Source organism: Bombus pyrosoma, linkage group LG7 (genome assembly GCF_014825855.1).
Source record: "Bombus pyrosoma isolate SC7728 linkage group LG7, ASM1482585v1, whole genome shotgun sequence".
In the NCBI taxonomy this organism is placed as follows: domain Eukaryota; kingdom Metazoa; phylum Arthropoda; class Insecta; order Hymenoptera; family Apidae; genus Bombus; species Bombus pyrosoma.
The window spans coordinates 19265433-19288841 of record NC_057776.1 but is presented as its reverse complement, the minus strand read 5'-3'; the positions used below and the strand labels follow the sequence as shown (position 1 = coordinate 19288841).

The following is a 23409-nucleotide window of genomic DNA, read 5'->3' as shown; positions in this document are numbered from 1 at the left end:
TTTCACAAATATATGATAAAACTCTAATTTATTTTTATGTTGTTTAATATATAGTTATGTAAATGATATTAAACTCCTTTTACATTGATAATTGCTTTTTATTTGTGAAAAAATACTTAATAAGAAGTATTAAACAATTATTGATCACGAATTTAATTCTAACGATTTATTAGAGGTGTTCTATAAATTTTGTTCTCTATGAGTTTCATTTTAATATTATTTGTAATAATAAAGTTTCAGTATCATTACAATCACCATAAACAATAGCTATCTATTTCTTATTTAATATCGATAATAAAACAATATTAAAATAATAACATACGAAAAAGTTAATTGTAACTTTAACTCCCCCTCTCTCCTTATTGTATCATTTTCATCCTACCATTAACGTGATTTTAATACCCGAAGCATCAAATATCAAAATCTGTGATGGGTAATCTTCAAATCGATATCAAACACTTTACGTAAAACGTCAACTTTTTCAGTTAACTATGTTTATTCACCAATAACAAAAAGCAATACTTAGGAAGTGTTGCAACACGAGTATGATAATAACAGATTAATAATGTAAATATTAACATTATGATATTTATGGAACGATAATGTTGTATCTTAGAGTTTGCTCGTTCAGCGATTAACGATCTAATATAACGCGGATGACTAAAAATCGAGCAAATCGATCAGGCTTCGCGTGCACGAGAAGTCATGAATTATCATCGATATTCAACGCTATTGATTTTAATTGGCAAATGAATCGCGTCAGTGCATGATCCCGCTTGTTTATTTTCTTCTGACGGATGGTAGACGTTGGAATCGACCATGGCGGTTGTCATGGTGACACCCCCCGATCACCCACCTTTGGCGCTCCTGAATCATCCGGTGCTTACTCATATTCCTGCAAAAATACATATATATATACATATACGTATATACTCGTGACCTAATCTTCTTAATGCCAGAAGAAAGTTGAGTTATTCCTTGAGCTAAACAATATAATATCCAATACGTATTGCATTCGTAAACATTTTTGTTTTTAGCGATACTATTTTATTTTTAGTATTTTGCGATCTATTTGAACATCTTGCGTGATAAATATGCATGAAAAGGAGTAACGATATTATTCTTAGGGAATAGGAAATCAAATATTTCTTTCTTCAAGGGAAAAAGATCAAAAAGTTTGTTATCTTCTAAAAATGTATAAATATCATTTGTACATTTCCATAGATATTTAAGGGTTTCTGATATTTACAATATCTAACGATTTATTTTTCTTATCTTTTATTCACATTTCTCAGAACGAAGTAACGAGGAAATGCAAGAAGCGATACCTTACATTTGCCCTAATTTTGTGTTGCAAGTATACGAAAACAGTCCAGTAGCAATTATGAACAAGTACAGGGGCGATTAAGGACCCATCGCGTGCTGTCTAATAATATCAGTCTTGGATTTCCTTTCTGATAAGATAACCTTAAAGCTGCGGCCACACCTTGCAGGTGAAGGCTCGCGCGAGTCAAAAGAACAATCGATCGTCTTAAACTTTGCATGAAATTCTATACTACTTAAATAAAAACATTAATAAATTAGAAGAACCTAACAAGTTTCCACGTTAGAATATTAACAGAAACTTCTTGTGAATACAAACAAAATATTTTTCGATGTCGATAGGTCTCATTCTTTGCAGTTTCGAAAGATCTTATTATCTCTTTAAATATTTGCCATCGCTCGTCGCTTTGTTGAATGAAATATAGAGTCAAGTAGAATTACTTGAGAGATTACATGTACAGGACTGATCTGTGTCATCAGATACTACTTTATTTCTGTTGTTATATGGTTGTGGCTGTTTCTGGGTGTTTCTGGCTTTTGGAAATAAGATAAACCATATCGTGCGTATAGTAAATCACCGGAGGACAAAGAAGTCCGCGATATCGGGCAGACAAGAATTTCCAAAATTTCATTTCCGATAATGATATTAAAATTATGGTGTCACATTAATTATTTCGTAATTATCAAAGTTAACCCTCGACTGATATCGTTAGTTTATAGGAGTAATTATAATAATTTAGAATGGGTTTATGCTAGTTTGTTTAACTCTACCAGATCCCTTGGATCATATTCGACCTAATTATGTTTTTCTACAAATAAACATGATCTTTAAAGTTTGCTAAAAATATGAAAAAAGATCTTTGTTAGTACACACGATTTCTCGCATCAATTTGGACATACTTTAATACCGAAATGAAGTTTAAATTAAGTCATGATAATATAAAATATGTCTGTTATAGTTATAGTTGAAATAAAAGTGTTACGAATAGAAAGAATTTACTGAGTTTGCATTAGAACTTCAAGGCTCATACGTTAATGGAAAGTACTATAGTGGGAAGAACGAAAAGGGTAAATGTATCTAAAATAACCTGGAATCGTATCGATTCTTTCGTAAACCTATAAATCATGTGCTTGAGTTCACGTTCGATGGTCGCTTCTCGATTATAAGAACTTGCTAGTACTACTAGCTTCACCTACTAACCCAGTGACATAATTCTCTTCGAATAATCCTATCAGAATTTGCCAAAAGAGAATGTAAAACTCAACTAGAAAAATCCTTCGCATAAATAATTGGATATAAATACTACCAAACCGCGAATGTTAATACAAATTTATATTTTTATAAATATAAAGCAATGGAATCCTGGGCGAAATATGTTTTTCCAACTAAATATCACAACGAGTGCTGTACTAGTATCTCTGATTTTCCCATAAATGCGTAATAATGCATAGTAATAATAGTCTAGTAAATAATTATTATTATTATTTTTCTAATTAATTATATAAATTGTAGTATAATTTATCATTACAATTATTGTTATTATTGTTATAGAAAACAATAATTATTATTATTATAAAAGAAATATTTAAACTTGAGGAAACAAAGAATATAATTTCTGTAAGCTATCTTTCGAATCGATAGTTACGAAACTGCGTGTTATTATTGGATCGTGTCCATCCATCGGATATACTACTTTAGCTTTTTGGCAGAGGGCGTCTGGGTTTTCTCCGCACTTTTGTCATCTTCGAACGAATTACAATTTAACAAGATACTTCATGGAAGAGAATTCTCCGAAAAAAAATGCGAATTAGGTGGAAAAATGAATTACGTATAGTTGAAGCCTGCCAAAGTTAAGGTTAAACCTGCTTAAACGGGTGATTCATTACTGAGACTTTATTAGACTCCGGACATGTACTTAGCACTGAAGTCAACCTTCTCGTATTTATATAGGTGATAATTGATAGAGCGTTTTAGGATAATGCTCCTACGTGTTAGTCAAATTAAGCTTATGAATCGTATTGTAGGATCATGATTTAGCGAGATCGTAAAATTGGTCAGTGATCAAAGTAATTACGTTTCAAGAATCGATATAAAGCAGGATAGAAATATGAATATATGAGGAGTTAAGTACAGCCAGGGCTGTATGAACAAAATGTACATGGTGTGTTATATAATGTACATTCAATATAATAAATAATATAACGTACTAGTATTTAATATATTTAGATAATGCGCTATGTATAGCGTTATATTGTATGTACAATGATATATGTATATTGCAGTGTAAGTATACAGGATGATTCCAAAATTATGGTGCAATCGGAAAGGACACGCGATTTCTCCTATAAAAATAAGTCGAAAATATGAGATAAAAAGGAAAAATTTCTAAAATCGTTTTTTACGACATATGAAACTATCGCATTCTATATCTTTAACTTATTTTTACATAGGCAATCGTGTCTTTCTTAATTGTACTAAGACTTTAGAATCACCCTGTATATTGAAACTATCCTTCTTCCTCCTTTTCTTTCTTTAATGCAGTTGCAATGATAATTAATATTCGCAGTGAAATATCTGTTACTTATCTTATAAGTCATCGTCTTTTTTCTTTTTTTTTTTTTTTATTGTATGGAACCTTAAAAGCAACCGAGAAAGCAGTGTGTATGGGCTTAAGTGGGTTTATAGTTCTAACAATAAGACACCGATGAATGTCGTTATTCAATGATTTGATATACGACCACACGGCATTTGAAAAAGAGATTTTATTTCCAAGAAAGAAAAGCGATTAAATGATAGAGGACCCGCCCCGCATAAATGCCCTCCAATCGTACATACGTCGTTTCCCCATTGTTTCTTTAGAGGAATGAGATAAGAGCGCAAGAGAACAAACTCGCGATTACGGGGCACAAATATTCATCTTAATCGGAGAATGCATTTAAACCGTGGGATATGGAAAATGGAATAGAATAGGAAAGTGTATATAGAAGTGATGAGTCGTTGATATAGACTGAGACTGTTCCATTTATATTTGCGTGTTAAAAGCGAAGAAGTAATTTAATTAGGCAGAATGTATAATGGAAAAATTTAATTTACGTGTATTAACAATTTTTGCCATTAATAGTTAATAATATTTAAGTATTGATCTTACATAAAATGTGTGCTTTTTTAGATATACTTCTTATTTTTATTAACATTGCAGTTTAAGGTAACATTAATATATATCTGGAATTATGCATGTAGTAGATGTAATACCTCGCTGAAAGATATTTAATAATTATTTTTCTAATTCCTTTTATCTTGTTTCAGAAATTTATTTTTTCTGCTTTCACACTGACTACTAATTATTTTCTTTTCCCAGCTCCTTTGAATTCTTTAATTGAACACGCACGCTTTGCTTGTTTTAGCGTATATAATTAGTTAACTTAATCGCTTAATCATTTAATGGTTGATAGCAAATATGGTCCATCTCTTTTTCTATCGATTTCTTTATACTTGCTCACACCGTTCAGTGTCGTATGCACATTCCTGTACCGAGACACGCATGCACGCCTATATATCATCTTACATTACCTCAATGGTGAGTAAACAGCTCTTACTTTTTTATCATCGTTGCTAATTACTTCACTTTTATTTTTTCCCCGCTTTTATTAGAACTTCCTTGTTTTATGCCACTTGTTTTCTTACTCCTGTGCCTTCTTAGTACACGTTAATGAGGAATGTTTGATTTATTTTATAATTTTACACTTTGACGTTTCCTTTTAACGCTCATCTTATATCTTAGCATATTTTATTCACTACGGTTCGTTTATAATTCTGACATAATTGTTACCCATATTTTATGATACAAAGAATATAATACTTTTTAAGAGAATGAACAAAGTTTTGTATTTTTGCAGCTTTTAAAAAACTTACAAGTTGCTATGTAGATCTAATTTTAAGATCGGAACGCACGTAAAATAAGATACGCCTATAATTTATATGTAAACGGCTTGTATCTTTTTGGAGATAACAAAATGTAGTCTTTTATGCTTTATAATAATTGAACATTAAAATATGATCATTTATTTATTAATTAATTTAGGACGAATATTCCAAGATTTTATTTGAAAGAGAAATTTTCAAGTATTTTATCATAGAACGATAAAATACCACTCAGAGAAATGATCTACAGATAAAAATTAATTAATCAATTAATACCTGTTCGGTAGTTTATCTTTGTACAAACATTATTATGAACAATACTGATTTAAATTTTTAATAATTATCCGATAGCGTAACCAAGAACATCATAATTTATAATTATAAAGCAGTGTCCTTTTCCTATATTATTGAAAGCGGATCTTTCCACAGGAGAAGCAAGAAGACGGAGCGTGCATGCTGAGGCGACCGACGTTTAGTGACTTTTCCAAGATCGACCGGAAAGTCCTTATGGTAGGTGAGGGGCGTGAACGATCTTTCCCGAGCGAGATCCAGAGGCTGAAGGGCTGGCCCCGACGTTGGATCCACTCGGCCAGCAGCTACATTTAGAATAACAACGATGACCGATCGTAACGAGAATCTGCTATTAAAACCAACGAATCAACTCAACGTGCAACAGGTACCCCACAAATCTGCCTGCAATTGGAACAACAATAACGATATTCGCAACAACGGCTCGACGAACTTGATCAAAAGAGACGGACTAACTACGAGAGATCCAAATTATTATCCACGATCGAACAGCTATCAGAGAGATCAAACAAATTCGAATTATCGTCTGCCGAGAAAGGCGCCCATCGTTGGCTGGCAAAATGGCAGTCCAACGGTATTTCCAAGCACACCGTGCGGCACACCAGATCCAGAAACGCACGATACGATCGATTTGTCTCGTTCCCAAAGCGTCGCCTCGTCTACGAAATATTCAGAGATCGATCCAGATTCTGGCAACACCGAAGACCTCAGTAGTTTGGCGGACGAAAGACTTCTTCAATCTACACCAGCTCATACCATCGATCGAAGCGTGGAATCATTGTCACCCGATAAGGAAACTTTCTTAACGACATCTCCGGAAATTGGCAAAAGCAAGGATCTAAGTTTGACCGACGATATAGAGGATAAGATCGATCTGCTGAGTCCTGGAACAGATTGCACGGAGGACAGAGCACCACCTACTCCTAGTGACAATAGTTTCCTGGCCTCGCCGAACCATACGATAGGACCTGCCCCTGTCAATAAAATCGAGTTAATAATAACAACCCCGTTACCAAACGAGTTGCGCACATTCCAAAAAAACGGGGGATCCAACAATTGCAGATATTCGGAGACAAGGCCAATAATCACCCCTAATCCTGGCTACAGAGACGACACGAGAGATTCCATCGATTCCGATAGCACTTTAGAAGACGAATTAGCCAACAAGGGAAAAAGGAAACCTAAAGTGCCAGATGGTGGATGGGGTTGGGTAGTCGTATTGGCTTCTTTGGTCATCTCCATGATAGCCGATGGAGTTTCCTTCAGTTTCGGCCTTTTGTACATCGAATTCCTTAAAGAATTCGGTGCGTCTAAATCGAAAACAGCCTGGATAGGTTCTCTCTTTATGGCTGTACCACTTTTGTCCGGTCCTATAATGTCGGCCTTAGTAGATCGTTACGGATGTAGGAGTATGACCATCGTAGGTGGCCTGATCTCAGGAATAGGCTTCGTGTTGAGCTCTTTTAGCAATTCCATCGAGGTAATGTATTTGACTTTTGGAGTCATCGCTGGTTTAGGTTTGGGTTTGTGTTACGTCACTGCAGTCGTGAGCATCGCGTATTGGTTCGATAAGAAGCGAACCCTAGCTGTAGGATTGGGCGCCTGTGGCACAGGGATCGGTACCTTCTTGTACGCGCCCATGACCACGTATTTCATCGAGGAATATGGCTGGAGAGGCACTTGCTTGCTGCTAGCAGGCACCTTCTTCAACATGATCGTCTGTGGTACGGTAATGCGCGACCCTGAATGGTGGATCTTGGAACAGGAAAAGCAGAACGGTGCAACCCCGAAAAAGTCGACGACCAAGTCCGAATGCGATAGATCCAGTATCAGCCCTGCAGACGAGTTTCCTGGGGTCGAGGAATTGAGAAGGATGCTGAAGAGCGGACATACGCCGGAGTATTTGTTACAGATTCTCAGCACCACCACGGAGGGTCCACAGACGGCGAACGGTGATATTAGATTTAGAAGCGTGGTTAATCTACCTACTTTCGTGAAGCACAATGAAAAGGTGAGAAGCTGACCTGGTTAAATACGGAATGAAAAGAATCCTGCAATTGCTCTCCGAGGGATTCCGCGATGAATAATAATGAAATTCTTTGTTTTTTTAGTATTCTTTTTCTAATATTCAAATGAAATACCACTGACATTGAAGCGGTAGAAATGAATTTTTATGTTTTATATTGGTAATTTGATAAATATAAATTAATACGTAGTACATTAGGAATTTTTAATAAATATGGTTAGAGATTAAGAAAGATTTAAAAAAGTTAAGAAATTAATTAAAAAGAAGATTTGTACTTTCGAGTATTGCAGGTTCCCGTGGAAGTATTAGAATCGCTATCCAGTAACCCGAGACTGTATAAGGTCATTTTGGAGAACTATCCCAACCTTCTATCATGTAGAAGTTATTCGGATAAAATGCTACAAGATTCCACTGGAGAAGTCGGCAATAAGAGTGTCGTCACAATGTCTATGAGGTTTCAAATTTGATCGATATGTACTACCATTTTTATTTCATTTTTTTTTTTTGTCTCTCTGTCATATTTAATGTCTTCCGATATCGTCACGAGCAAAAAATATAACAAAAGGTTAATAATGAATTATAGTAATATTATTCGTTTTAATTGAAAGGATCAAACAAGCACCTGACGAATCAAAACATGACAATTCACATGCAACGAATAATGTTCAATCAGGATCTGCATGCAACACCATAAAGAATCACATAACGAAAAAAATATCTAAAAAAGATTTAGAAGAAGCCAATCCTCTCTTGATCAAAGAACTTGAGTATACAGTAAGTAAAACCATTTAATTCTGTCTGATATAGTGAAAACAAAAAGCAACGACAAATTTTATTTCATTTTACATTATTACATAATCTTTTAGATGAGCGAAGGACGAAAATCAAAATCGATTTCTAAACAACGCATAGCGGATCTTAGTTGTGGAGTCGTCAGAACGGATTCTCTCCCGTGGTTAAGAAGACAATTTAATACCAATACTCACCATTTTAAAGATATTAGAGTTCACAGGAACTCGGTCATGTATCGTGGTGCTGCTCTTAATTTGCACAAATACAGATTAAGGGCCAGTAGTTGTCCTGATATTTATAGAAATAGTATGACTACATTAGCCAAAGAAAACGAAGAGGTAAGATAAAAATCGAAATAAATAGTAATAATAATAAATAGTTTTACTATTGTTATAGCCTGTAATATAACACTTATTCTAATCTTTTATTTCCAGAAATGGTACAGCGAACTAGTAGACTTACTGAAAGGTATGATGGACTTTTCAATGTTCCTGGAACTGCACTTTTTATTCCTCTCACTGTCAACGATCTTGCTGTTCACTTGGTTTATCGTGCCTTACTTTTATCTTGCCGAGCATCTTACCAGAAACAGTTACATCGAGTCTGATGCTGCGAATCTCCTTAGTATTATCGGCATTACTAATACGATTGGAATGGTATGATTCATTTTTTTCCGCAAATTATTTTACAGAGATATCGATGTAACTATTTTATTAAATATTTTACAATGTAGTTACTTTATATTGTTTTCAGATTGGTCTTGGATGGGCAGGAGATCAACCTTGGATGAATGTTAGTAAAACCTACACTTGGTGTCTGGTTGCTTGCGGTGTGGCAACGATTTTGATGTCAACGTTAACTCCTTATTATAATCTGCTGATGGTCACCTCGGCAGCGTTCGGTCTCTTTTTTGCGAGTAGCTTTAGCTTTACTCCTGTTATATTGGTAGAGTTGATACCTCTAGAGAGATTCACCACTGCCTACGGCCTTAGTTTACTTTGTCAAGGTATAGGAAACCTTCTTGGTCCACCACTGGCTGGTTGGATATTTGACGTAACGAATTCGTGGGACTTGTCTTTTTGTTTGGCTGGTGGATGGATTGTTATTTCTGGGTTTTTGGTAGGCCTCATTCCGTACACAAAAAATCGAAAGATTTGGGGTAAAGGACCCATCGAAATGGAGCGTGAGAGAGATAGTATAGCTTGAATTTATTATTAGTCGACTAAACTCTTACTTTCAACAAAGACAAGCGATGGAATTGTTGATTGATAATTTACTGTTATTTTAATCATCGGGAGAAGGAAAATATTAATTGTTGCATTAATATTTCTTTAATCTATAATGATTTTATCATCAGATTTCTTTTTATTAAATGCATGTACTTTATATACAGTGATAATAATAATACTTATTGATCCGTAATATTTATAAAATGAACCGTAAAATGTACATATGTTAATAACTTAAAGTTATTTAAATTGCAGTGAAGTATAGTTAATTGTATTTAAAATTCACTGAAGAAATCATAATATATGAAGAATTAGCAAAGGTACAAAGAAACAATGAATGTATCATAAGATTTTTTTATCATGCGGCAAACATAATTGAACATCGTATATCACTACTTAATTATTTTGTGGATTTATTACAGTTTGATTCATTCAACTGAAACAAAAGTGCATCCTTATCTTTTAAATTGCAATTTATCTTTCGATTAATATGTGCGATGCGTGTCGCTTGCGTAAACGTAGATATCCATAAATGATGTAAACGAATATCGATATGCAATTGGTATATATTATTCGCTGTTGTTCCAACAGTACAAAGCTATAAAATACATATTATTTACTTTTCTTTAAAAAAATTAATTCGCCAATAATTTTATTAAAGACAAAATTCTTTCTTAAAAACAAATAAAACAATAAAAAAAGGATATTTCTAAAAAAGGTGCTCGTAATTAAAAGAAGGTTGCTTTGATAAATATTTACAAAATTTCTATATACGTGTATTACTAGAAAAACATGTACTAATATACAAATATATACTATTTGGTAATTCAATTCGAATATTTCTGAACAAGGAAGTGGCAAACTTAACTGAATTTATATACTTATAAAGGTGTTAACGACAAAAAAGTCTTGCGTGTTCCGTCCGAAGGAACAAAAACGTAAGGTCTTTCGTGGGTAATTTTATGACGCCTGCTTTCGAACACAAGAGGCTATTTTTGAGTAGAGACTTTAGAGCATTTAGAACGATTTCTTTCAATAATTCTAACAATCTTTTCTATTTTCTATGTCTATCATATTCTCAATGACCATGCGTGTCATAAATCAGGTTACCTCCGAGGCGTCATTAGTACATTAGCGACATATGATGGTCTGATCGATCGCTTGAAAGATCACCTGGAGAATTGTTTGTGGCCTAATCATCTCGAGGCCTCACGTTCGTCTAGAAAGAGTTCACCCTCTTCCCTTCAAGGACATGCTTCGAGCGCATGATAGGCTATAACGGTATGAATGAAATCTAAAGAACATGCTGATTGGTTTTTCTTTGAATTTGCTGTGAATACCACCAGATTGATATACTTCTAAACTTCTGCCTTATAACGTCCAATATAGATAACAAATCGAGAAATCAAGTCTGCCATGCTAATTAAAACGATGCACAATAATTTTTCGCATCGTTGTAACGAAACGTCCCAACTGTGATCGCAATCATTGTCAGGTAAAGGTTAGAAAAATTGTGGAATTAGCAAATGTATTCTCTAGTTAATAAGTATTCGGCATTTAACTATATTAACGAAGATTTTTGAAGTGCAATGTTATCATATTATACACCGTAATGACATATTTCAATTAAAAAATAAAAAAAATAAATCCAATAAACTTATTCGATTTTCAGAAATTTCTGTATAGCTTTTAGAAACATTTAATCAATCGATATCATGGTAGAGACGTAAGGATACGTAACTATAATGACTGCAATTTTACTTAAATCTGCTGTTTCAATATGTACATACTTATATTTTTGCTTAAATAGGCATCCTGTTATTAGAAATTTAACAAAAATATCAACAATTAATTGTTTCCATTACATTATAATGAATGTTATTAAAAAGTCTCGTTCTTAAAAAGGATTGTGCTTATAAATAATTATATCATACACGTAGAGCGTATAAAAATGGATACAGTTCTTTCTCTACAATCTCTTAATGGTGTGTTAATTTCATTTTCCGATTTCTATGTCATTTATTCTGTGTCTCTTGAGAAAAAAAAATTTAAAAAGAAGAATGCGCTTTAAGTATATCGTTCTTACAAAATAAATTGTCAAAGCTTTTCCTCAGATTGAACTGAGAGTAGTAGTGTTAGTATCTGCTACTGTTCTCTAGTGTGCATTGGAACGCTTGTAGCGCCTTGTTTCGTGTACACATGCTTCACTAAAACACGACACCCAGAGGTACAAGATAACATCAAATATTTCACTTCTAAAGATAGAAGTCAATTGATTGTCCATATTATCCCGCTATCACGTTTTATACTCAATAATCAATGAGAGTTTTGATGCTGTTTGCAAGAATGTTATATTTAATACTACATAGCGTAACAGTGTCAAGTGTAATAATAAATGTAAACTTCACCAGGAGTTTCTTGAAAGTAGATTTGAAATTGCGTAAAATTATACATATATCTTTTCCAAGTCGACACGGAGTCTAACAAAGTTTTCAGTTTCCACTATTGTTCATTTATTGTAACGCGTGTTTGGCTCAAGTAGGGGTAGAGGTCGAAATACAGTTTATTTTCTTATTGTTCTCATAGAGACGAATCTTCCTTCGATTATACGCGCCCAGTTAGGTTGAATTTCGCGCGGTGGGTATCCTTCTCTCAAGTTGCACACATGCAACTTGTGGCACAGAGTATCGATGAAAGCAACGTCTTAAATTTTCTACCAACGCCACAATGTGATACTGTGTTATTGTTATAAAATACCACCTCCACAGAATTCATTAACTAATCGTGAAACATTTTTCATCACAAAGACAACCAATAGCATCTTTTTTAAGACATCCACGAAGGGCTAATATGATTTTAAAAGAGCAGAATGGTTTTGACTGCGACAGTGAAAAATGTAACCTTTTAAAATTATTACATTTAGCATCGATTAATTTCACTTTATACAACTTTGTTATATTGTGTATTATATAGTTTATAACGATACAATGTTATTGTTATTAAATTATTTTACTTTTATTAGTGATAGTACTTGTAATTTGTTAATTAGTGATTCAGTAGTAGTAGTAAAAAGTGATGATGATAGTTGGTGTTATCACAATTATCATTGTTTGCACTGAAGCCTATAGATAGACGAGCAAGTTATATGGAAAAAGTGGGCGACAACGTCCATTGGATATGAAAAAGAGCGGGAATAAAGATTATTAGTAAGTAACTATAATAATATTACATCATTCTATAGTACTATACCATAACATAAGAAAGAGTTATTCAATTTCAATTTTTGCCTACGAATTACGTGCGACTTTAATGTTGTATACAATGTGTTACGTTTTTTATAAGGTATACGTATGTACATATACAATGTATATGGTATCGTCGCTAATATTTGTATATGTGCACTGACAATGAGGTACTATAGTCTGCGCCCTGTTGCATACATGTGACTTACAATTTGGCTCATGCAGGAGCTTTAATAATTTATTTTCGAAAACTAATGGGACTATGGTTCTTTTTGTCTCTTACCAAGAAAAATGTGTACATACAAGTTCGAAAATCATGACTGATCTCAATTTCGCACGTATATCGCGAGTTTGTCAAAAAATTACACAATTAAGAAAAGTAAATTTTTCGAAACACACTGGTATTAAATAGAAATTTTTAAATAGGAAGTAATTAATGACCTAACCAGCGATGGAAAAATTTATTTCCTTTTAAAATTTAGATAATAATTTTTTAGCTTTGATATATATTATTTTTTAACCAAATATTGTTTAGTTATGTTGCTTACTATTAATGGGGGTAATCTAAGTGTAGTGTTAAAACAGTTTTGAAATTGTGGCACTCTTCTCGTTAAATAACATAATTTTGTTAAGTAAAATGATAAGGCTCCATTTTATAATTAATTTTCATCAATTGACAACTTTTTAAATACTCAATTAATTTTAAATACCACTCAAAGTTGGCAATCAAATTGTCGAATTAACTTCCCTAACGTTGAACTGTTTATACAAAGTCAAGCTAAAACGAAAGTTGTGATTCATGGAAAGAAATGTTTTGTTAAAAAAATGAAATATTTACTGTCAACCGTAACAGTTGTAACGTATAATACTTAAAAACTATTAACCATTGTAACAAGTAATAAGAAGGAGATTTGCTTTCTTAATCTTTATGATGTATTACGCATTGCCGTAAAATATAAATTGCTGAAAGTGTATGTATAAATTAGATACGAATGTGTATATTTGTATAAATATATATACTTACAATATGTTGAAAGAAACATACTATTTTTATTTATTCGAATGTGGCTGAAAAAAAAGATAATATCAAAAAGGACGGAGACAGAAATAGCGTTGCATCACAAATTTATAAAAAAGTAACAAATATCACCGGCACAATCTTTTTCGTTATTTTTTGCTTATATCTTTCCAAAAAAAATTGGAAATTTTTTTCTTTTAAATATATGACAATCGTAAATAGTTATAAATATTATTCGACAGGGTTAATAAATTCTACATACAAGTCTTCCTCTAAAGGTCCGGTATCCAGTTCAATTTCACTTTCAATTTCGAATTCGGAGTTTCGCACGATTTCCGAGAAAAAAACGCGGATTTATCTTCTCAGGAGACAAACATGTGACCTAAAAAATCGTTCATATTTACTACTGATAATGTCAGGCACGCGTGATAATCGAATTTAATTATTTTATAATATACAAAATTGTAAAGTAAAAGAGAGTAAAAAAATATGTATGAAAGAGATAAAAAGTAGAAATGGAATTATCGGTAACATAATATTACCCAACCAGAATTAAAGTTATTTGGAATATTATGTTTAGTTAAGTAGAAAAAAAAGTATAAAATATAAATATAAGAAATGTTTTAAAACACGTAAAAATACTTGTGTGTTACATAATAATACTAAATTTATTATACGGAAATATTTTTCTATACGTCTTTGCATTTGTCGTATCTTTCTTCCGGATAAAGTATAGTATCCGAACTGGAAAATTTTTGATCCGAATGTGTCTTTTCGGTGGTATTTTAGGTCGCTAAACCCGAAAATGTGGGTCACGGTTTTGAAAATTCGGTCTTATGAACATTTGTCCCAGCCCAAAGGCCTTAACCGTACAAATCAGTGTAAGAGCGTGATCATACAGAGTGGTAAACTATAAGCGGCAAAATTGGCATTAGTTGTGTCATTGTTCCTTCTGTATGATCACGGCTTAACCGATCGCATCTCGGCGCGGCGGCTAGAAAATAAAATATACCCAAAATCTAATCCGATACTCGCGATTCAAACGCATACAGAGTAAACCATACGGAAGGTTAAGAATAGCGTCAAAATCCACGAGCACGTCACCTATCAACAAGTTGGCCGAAGTTCCTTACGCCGTATTTCTATGAAAAATGATTAGAGCCTTTCTTTCAATACATCTTAAAAAAGAAAATAAGTAAAATATTCGGTATTAGCGAAATACTGCTAATTTCGTACAAAGTAGGAAGGTTCTACAAACTTTTCAAACACATGTTAAAAACGCGCTAAAACCTTGCTAAAAGAGAAAAAAGTACCTGATTCAGATATCAATGAGAGTCTCACCTATTCTACATAGCCTCCATACATTTTTAATGTCCCGGTGAAGTGCTCGGATTAACTGGACTCGGAGTTGAGTTTCTGCTGGGAATTCTAGGAACTCCAACTACGTTCGCGAGATTCTCCATGCTTTTCGGGAAAGTCCTCGTGATAACGGCGTGTTCAGGGCCAATTAACGCGTCGCCCATCACACCTAGCCGCACACCGCTTCCGTACCTGTGTAGGGTTATCGACATATCTAAAAAAACGACATACAACCCTTATTAATGAGCACTGAAAACAAACGATCCGCTAAAAGTAGATGCGTACTGAGAATATTTGGTGAACGATAAAAAGAAGAAGAAGAAAATATAAATGACGGTGCATCTACGTAAATCAACGATAACTGGACTACGGATATTCGTGGAGATTCGTATTTTTATGAATATAATCGAAAAAGTGAAATCGAGAATTTTGAATATTTTATACGTTTTTCTACATTATTTACATTCTGGACAGCTTGAAATTTTCTCTAAATGTATAAAAATCCGCGGTTTATCGATGATTCACGGTAGATAGTTATCAGAAGAAGTTAAAAATAATCGTCGATACCCTGTTCACGTAAAATAAATATAGAAGAAAAGGAAATCGTCAAGAATATATATTCCGGAGCTCTTTCTATACGCTGTAGAGGGAAGAAATAAATGCTCAACTTTTCCACAAAACGCGCTACATGTTGAAAAAGGGCAACTTACTGCAGTTGCCTTGAGGGGGTCGCCAATACATCATAGCGTCGACGCCTTCTACGGGCACATCTCCGTTGACGTGTGTCAAGGAGAGGGAATACTTTCTCGTTAACTGATTTAACATCACTTTGAGCAGTAACGACGGCAAACAGGAGGAAATCAATCCGCAAGACTCTTCAGCTGCCGTTATGGCGTACATTGCACTTTGTTTTGCTCTTGCCTCGCGCACATTTTTCTGAATAACCTGAAATAAGCACGTACTTCATTGTTATTATTAGATTAGTAATTATTACTGGTTATAGTTATATAGCGGACATAAATATTAGGACACCTGCTGGTTATATTTATCGAAAAACTCTGCTTTATTTACGTCTACTTTATTACGTTTATTTAACTTGCATTACCAGAAACTAAAAGCAACTAGCAATAATCGCACCTCGGTAGAACCTCATTGGTTACGATATCGCTACTAAAAGAATGTGAGATAACAGGAGGAGCAAAGGAAATGGAAGAAATATTAAATGGGACTGAGGAAGGACTAATGGACCTGAGAGCGATAATAGAGAAAAGAAGGGTAAAGGCAATACAAGAAGGGGTGGAAGGACAGGAAGGTAGCACAGCAAGGAGGCAAAAAGACCAAAGTGGCAATAGTGTGTAGGCTAAGTTGCAATAAATCGTAGGCATAAGTGTAAATAGGTTATAAGCATTAGTGTTAGATTAGAGATAAGAAGGCGATTAGTGCAATAAAGAGCTGTAAAGAAAGCTGAAAGTTCGTCCAAAGCCGAGAGGCACGGACTAAATAAAAAATAATAATAAAAAAACTAAAAGCAACGAATAGAATTCGATTTATACTAAATATCAGTAGCTGTCCCGATATTTACGATCAGTTATAGTGAATAATGTAAACAGATGAAAAGTTAATAAAACAAATATATGATAGAAATTGGTAAATCTCTTCTTAAAACATGATGAACCATTATGGCGCAGAATAATAATTTAAAGGGATACTAACGTTGGTATTATTGTCCAAGATAACGAGCATAATAGATTGCTAAATCGGGAAAATTGGGTCAAACGCGAGGGCGTATCGTTGTTACATAGTTTGTTTTCGTCTCGTGAGTTTCACGTTGATTTTATCCTATTTTGCTATTTAAAAAAAAAATTGGTATAATAGCGATGATTCATTCATCAACAGTTATGCTACTACGATGTTAAGAACTTCACCGATTTTAATCGAGATTATTCCCATATCACGTAGTTAGATACATTACGATTAGATACTTAGGAAAATGGGAAAATCGTTAGATTTTAAAAAATTTCCTTAAAATTATCGATACGTTATTTGTGTTATTGTTATCCTTCTTATTATTTTCAGTTAAAATTAGAGTATACTTGAAACCAAGATGTATTAAGAAATTATCATTCGCTACGGTAAAATTTCAAAATAATTATTAAAATAATATCGTTCGTCATTGCCCCCAAAAACCTATGCCTCGAACATTCATCAATAATAGAAATTATCTTCAACTCGAATAACCAACTAAATAAGTTCAATTATAATCGCACTCAAAGGACTTTTTCAACTAAGTGAAATATTTAATTTAACAAAACTGTTCGAGACACGAACGATCTAAACATAATCGTAATACCGTGCGTAAAGATCTTCTTTGATCAACTTTGATAATTAACTTAATAAACTTATGCAGGACGCGTATGCAACCATGCAAACCTGTAAGATTTCCACCAGATCATCTTCGAATAGCGGAGTTTTTGTAGGAAGCGCAAGACACAAAGTGCCTCTAGCTTGGTGATTCCGTAGAAATATGGCCCTCTGTTCGACAAATTTGCCAGTGGCGAGCACATCGTCCGGTATTCTAACGCCAGAATGACGAAAGTATTCCTTAAGAGAATCTACGGTAGCGGCTAATAAAACTTCCGCCTCTGTCGCTCCTGTCATAGACGAGATTTTTCGAAGAACATCGAGTTTGATCTCCTCTGACCAAGCAACTACTTTTCGTCCGCAAGGAGACGTAATTTGAAGTCGATTGGCTTGCGGATGCTTCAGAAATAATTCTTCGAAAATTGTCTTCGGCGCCTTTATAGCAATCCACGCGATGGAAACCGCTTCCATGGTGGCTTGATATATTAAAGGAACGTAGCACCATAACATAGAAGTCAGGGTATCCGAATGATAATGTTTGTGACGTGATTTCAAAGCTTGTAACTCTCGGATAAGTAATATCGGCGTTTTCAGAGTTATAACGACTGCTAGATACCAGCACCATAGAATGGCATCGTAGAAGAATTGCAGAGGGTTCAAAGATTTTAGTAGAGCGTGTAGAAAGACGGTATGACCGACGTTTCGTTTACTGGCTTCTCGCTGTAAGATAGAGAGAATGTCGAGAAATCTGGGTCCCTCTCCTTTCCTGTACTGTCTGGAATGAAATAAAGGAGATTGATGTCGAATTTGAGAAATTTGATATTTTTTAAATCCTTTAAAAGCTTTTTTTAGATATTTCATTTAGTTTTATAAATTATAGAGCCTTACGGGCAAACGTTTGTATGATAACTTATGAAAGATAAAGGGCTGATCTTTCTTAGCAAACGACGTTATACATTGACCTTGATACTAAAATGACTTTAAATAGCTATTTAAAAAGAGGCAAAGGTTTCAAAATACCATCTGTACGAAAAGCTACGTAGAAGAAAATATTCTAAAAATTCGGTTTAAAGAGCATAAAAACGTTACTTACTTAGTAATATGAAAATGAATTCCAAGTAGAAATAAAAAGAAACAAATAATACCTAAGAAGCGTACGTCATTAAGAGAATCAAATGACGTCAATCGACCGGAATCATCGTCTCCGATACAATGCATAATTTCATTATTAGTTCTTTCCACGAGCGTATATCGTACTCTTTAACCGATCCAAATTATCGAAAACCAAAAAACCCTATAAAAATCAACAAACAATCCAAAAACATTGTACCGTACCTTGTCATCTCTTTCACCGAAGAAACTAAAACGATGACAGCGATTTTCAAGCATTGAAGAATACCAATCTGCTTCTTTAGGATTTCTGGTCTCTCGTTTGGATCGTTATTGTATAAAAATTCGTTCCAATAATTACTGAAGCTCTCCGTGAGTTTCTGATAAAGTTTGGGAAGTGCCGATGGCTCTGAGTAAAGATTCGTGAAAGGAGAGTCCGCTTCCTGACACGCCCAACTGTCGGTAGAATATCTCAATGGAAGGAAGTCGGCCAACGCTAGGTGTTCTTGTTGAAGGAGCAGATGATGAACCCTCACCAGACAGATTTGGTACTCCTCTCCACGAAGAAGACAGTTTATTACGTGCACCTGCCACGGTGGTTGTCCGAATGGAAAGAATTTCGACGTGAGATCGCTCACATAGTCCTAAAATGCATGAATCTACTGCAAATAGTTATATTACAGACTTGTTTGCCTTCGAATGTGCGGTTTAGAGCGTAAATAATGGGGGCTAATAGTGAAAAGCGTAGACAAGTAATAATTGAACGGGAAACAACTCTATATCACGTTTCGGTTAAAGTCGAATTACATTAAAGTACGGCGCTATGGTCTCTGTCGATCGTTTTAGTGCACACAGGTTGCAGATATTTTGTCAGAAGGTGATGTAATATTCGATGCAAGAAGTGTTTGAAACTTAAAGATAGACTGCGGACGTTTATGCAAATTTATCTTGTAAATATTATAACAAATAATTTCGCTTTGAATTGTATCGTTGTTGTGTATCATGTGTAGTTTTAGACGTTAAAATTTGCTGCAAATGCATAAACATCCACAGTCTACATATGGAAATTGTCTTAAAAACCGCTTTTTCACAAAATTCACTAAATGTACTTTAGTCCATTTCTGTTGTTCCTTTTATATTTTGATATCGCTTGATGATTAAATTCGAAGGATATATAATCTCTAGAAATAAATAATAAATCTATGGAATTTTGAAAACGATCGAGAATATATTTAGTACTATGATAATCGACATTTTTGAAATGCTCGATAAGGTGCGAATATACTTAATCCTGAATTAACTGTTGAATTTTTCTGTTGCTTATCGTATTCTTTCCTTGTCATCTTCGATCGTGTCAAAGAATTGAAAAAGAAGTTTAAAGTTAACAAAGACGTAAAGAAAAATATAAGAACCGATTTTACCAAAGAGCATACAATATAGAAAAGTACGAGGAGAGTATAAAACAAAAATGCTTTTAAAGAGTATAAAGAGTATAGAAACGTGAAAGACAAAGGTGCTTTAAAAATAATCAAACATGATCTAAAACAGAGTGCAGAAGATCGGATTTATGAAACCGACCTGAATGTTGAACTCTGTGATGGGTCGACCTCTGAAGGAACACGGTGAATTTAACAAGTGATTATCCACGGAGAAATAATCAAGATCCTTCCATACGTAAAGACCCCATCTCGTAGATAATCCTGCGCGAAGAAACCTTCTGGATGTAGTCAGATGTACCAAGTGGCCGCGAATACCTTCTGCGATCGAGCGACTTTGAATCAGCAAAGTACAAATCCCCTAAATTTAAGAAGCAAAGCGATGTAAATTGATAACGTTGAAATTAAAGGAATTAAATCGTCTAATTTTGTGTACCTACGTGATTTCGAAATTGATCCAGGATCGTTCGAATGTTGTTCTCTTCCACCACGACCACGTTTGGATATTTCCATTTTACGAAACGTATCCAACCCTTTCTTAACCATTTTAACACTTGAAAAAAAGTAAAAATATTTTTCTTATGAACATGAGATTGCGAGGCGATAATCGCCTCGTACAACATCTCCATGTATTTAAAAAATAAGCAACCGGTTTTTAAAAATGCGATCTCGTGCAAAAGAGCGCTATGATTCGAAATACATGTGTAATCTAACTAGCTTCTTCGATTTATTCTAACTGCTTTCAATTTTTATCCGTAAGACTAATTCTTGGATAATTTTATTACTATCGTGAAAATAATTCCTGTGGATATAAAACGAAATTTCAAAGTTTCTATGCTCGATATAAAAATTTCAATGACATGAAATTTATACAATCTTACATAATTCTATAATCAATGCATTATCAAGAATCACTTTTTTATTTTTCGTTAAATATTCTACAAATAATATTTTTGATGAAATGTGCCATTCCATTAAAATAATTGAGTTTCTCAGAAGAAATATTCCATTAAGATGGAATTTTTCTTCGTTTTTTTAACCAATCTTAAGTTTGATTATCCGCATGACAGCCGTTACTTAACTTGAAACAAATTGTCTGCGTAATTGCTTCTCTACTTATGTTTACAATTCTGTAATATTTCGTTGAACCGATATCTGTGACCGAAAACAAACACACAAAAATACGAGTCGTTTCCTATCGATCATTACGGATTTTTCACACATTCAAAGTGCATTATATAATGGTAATTAACTCGATATTCTGCAAGGAAAATTGTGGTTAATAGATAGGAATGTAATAGAAATAATTTTAACGAAATATAGATTCGAGGAAACACGTATCAACGAAGCTTTCGGCTCGTTACCGAAGAATCATCTTCGTAACTAAAGCATCGCTAACACATACGTTTATAGCAACGCGTTAATTTTCCTATAAATTTCATCTATCGTATCATTTACATAAGTGACACTTTCTTTCAAAATCTAGATAGATCCAAAGAAGATCATATTACAAAAAGAATATAACATTTGACTTAATAGGAAGGAAATAACAACAAGGACGGAAAGAATATTGAGAATATACAAACATGTTATTTATATCGAACATATATAACAGAAGAAATGTTCAACATTCTGCCATCTAGCACCTGTGCTTGTATCATTTTTGTGATTATCGTAAAAAAAGGCAACTACAAATATATCTTAACCTTTTGCCAGTGTAACAAAACGACAAAAAATTCAGAATGAACAATTTAGGAAATAATTATCTCAGATACAAAAAATACATATTTTCAACACTCTATAGAAAATAAGTATTAATTAATTGTAACATAGTAATACTATAACACTGCGTTACTGTGTCACTGTAAATTTATACGATTATGGTACTGCTCGAGTCTCTCTCGGGCTACACTGTGAAAAAATAAATTGTCGATCACGATCGGATGAATCTTATCAAGGATAATTACCCGGATAAACGAGTAGCATAAAAGGCACCAAAATGACCAGTAGCAATATACTAAAGCTCAAGTGCAACAGCAATGAAATTCCAAGGATGTCCAAGAGATAGAACGTCGCCATGATCCTCTGCGATAATCTCTGCACTGTTCCAACTTCCTTCCAATAAGGAACCAAAACCGAAAGCGTATCGACACCACTTTAAGATCAATTTAACTCTCAATTATTATAATAAATTTCGCTGGTAATTGTAAAAATGGTCGCGTGCTCGAGAATCCACGGTCCTATGTTGACTCCGCTCTCTATGGACGATTATGTCTCGAAGACATGACCCTCGACCTCGTTTGCAAAAGGCCAGCCAGACGGTAGCCCGATGATATTGCGAAGCCACTGTCCTCGGGCTCGTCGCGTTCCCCTCGTCCCCGGGAATCCTCGGGGATCCATGCCGGGGAATCGTAATTTATCGTCGCCCATACCGCCAAATCCAATCACGGATATGTTTAATTATAGGCAACCAGTCGTAATAATCGCTGGATCTTTCGGCCTTTGATCGACGTTCAGGAATCGCGGGAAGAGTACGCTAGAATATTGGTGTCTGTCGTTCGTTGAGAGATAACGAATTTCTGACGATAGGATGAGGTCTCTTTTATTGGTGAGAATCAGGGAATTCCTCGTAATGCCTCGTAATGAGCTGACGATAATTTTATTTTGAGCTCGAGTCGATGGCGTGGTGGCTGCTTTATTAGTATGTATTGTTGTGACGGGAGATTGCTAGTCGACGATTTTAATTATTCGTATACAATGTGGGGCGTTTAGGCCTCCAACGATTATTACAATCGAGTATTTGTTATCCTTGTTCCATGTCCCAAATAATTTTGCTTCAACTTCGACTTTTTTTTAACAAATTTTCAAATATTTCACTTCGAAAGCTATTGGATATCGTAGTAGAAACGTTAATAAGTAACTATGAAATCGTTTAGATCTTTTGGGAGCTCCAAACAGGCTAGAAAACACGAGCTGGCCCTAAACGTCCCACGTTACACATAGAGTTAGTAAAAGAAAATTTCCACGTGAAGGATGAACACTTTGGGATAGAATTGAGATCGGATCAATTTTTTGAATACTTCTTTTTCCCGTTTTTCTCTTTCTCTTCCTTTCTCTCTCTCTCTATTTTCTTTTTTCTTACTTAGGAGAAGTAATTGATACGTGATTGCAGATTAAGTCTTGAATTCATACTAAGAAATATATATATTTAAGTAGAGAAAAAGATCATTAAAGCAATAAAATAAAAATTTATCATTCAGTATTTTATGATTTTGTATGGTA

At 34.1% G+C, this 23409-nt stretch overlaps 2 protein-coding genes across 5 annotated transcripts in view; one reads left to right on the top strand and one right to left on the bottom strand.

Annotated features, from left to right (window-relative positions):
* Positions 1–23409, top strand: part of LOC122568902 — a 39586-nt gene that overhangs the window by 2075 nt on the left and 14102 nt on the right. The window contains exons 2-8 of one of the 3 annotated variants that reach the window (XR_006317258.1): positions 5675–7565; positions 7871–8034; positions 8189–8354; positions 8447–8710; positions 8807–9028; positions 9126–12497; positions 12723–13736. Coding sequence is in view for 1 of the 3 variants with exons in the window: in XM_043729170.1 (XP_043585105.1) it covers positions 5862–7565; positions 7871–8034; positions 8189–8354; positions 8447–8710; positions 8807–9028; positions 9126–9578 (2973 nt within the window). In the remaining 2 variants the exon portion in view is untranslated. Of the gene's footprint in view, positions 1–5674; positions 7566–7870; positions 8035–8188; positions 8355–8446; positions 8711–8806; positions 9029–9125; positions 13737–23409 lie in introns of those variants that run through there. The other 2 variants (XR_006317257.1, XM_043729170.1) reach the window with 2 other exon arrangements.
* On the bottom strand, positions 317–22690 carry LOC122568908. Of its 2 annotated transcripts, none has more exons than XM_043729188.1 (8): positions 22095–22690; positions 20568–20680; positions 20270–20488; positions 18917–19335; positions 17651–18356; positions 15931–16165; positions 15203–15434; positions 317–895 (listed from the first exon to the last, which is right to left on the bottom strand). In XM_043729188.1, the coding sequence occupies exons 1-7, from the start codon at positions 22204–22206 to the stop codon at positions 15229–15231; spliced, it is 2010 nt and encodes a 669-aa protein (XP_043585123.1). In that variant the 5' UTR covers positions 22207–22690; the 3' UTR covers positions 317–895; positions 15203–15228. The 2 variants fall into 2 exon arrangements, with proteins under 2 accessions (XP_043585123.1, XP_043585121.1); XM_043729186.1 differs by lacking the exon at positions 317–895 and adding an exon at positions 13874–14243 and having other exon boundaries at positions 22095–22688.

Coding starts and splice junctions, on each gene's coding strand:
- LOC122568908 (XM_043729188.1), bottom strand. CDS start 22,206: ATGGCGACGTTCTATCTCTTGGACATCCTTGGAATTTCATTGCTGTTG. Junction 19,336..20,269: donor TCACAGAGTTCAACATTCAG/GTCGGTTTCATA, acceptor CATGCATTTTAG/GACTATGTGAGCGATCTCAC. Junction 16,166..17,650: donor ATCTGGTGGAAATCTTACAG/GTTTGCATGGTT, acceptor TGCTTATTTCAG/GTTATTCAGAAAAATGTGCG.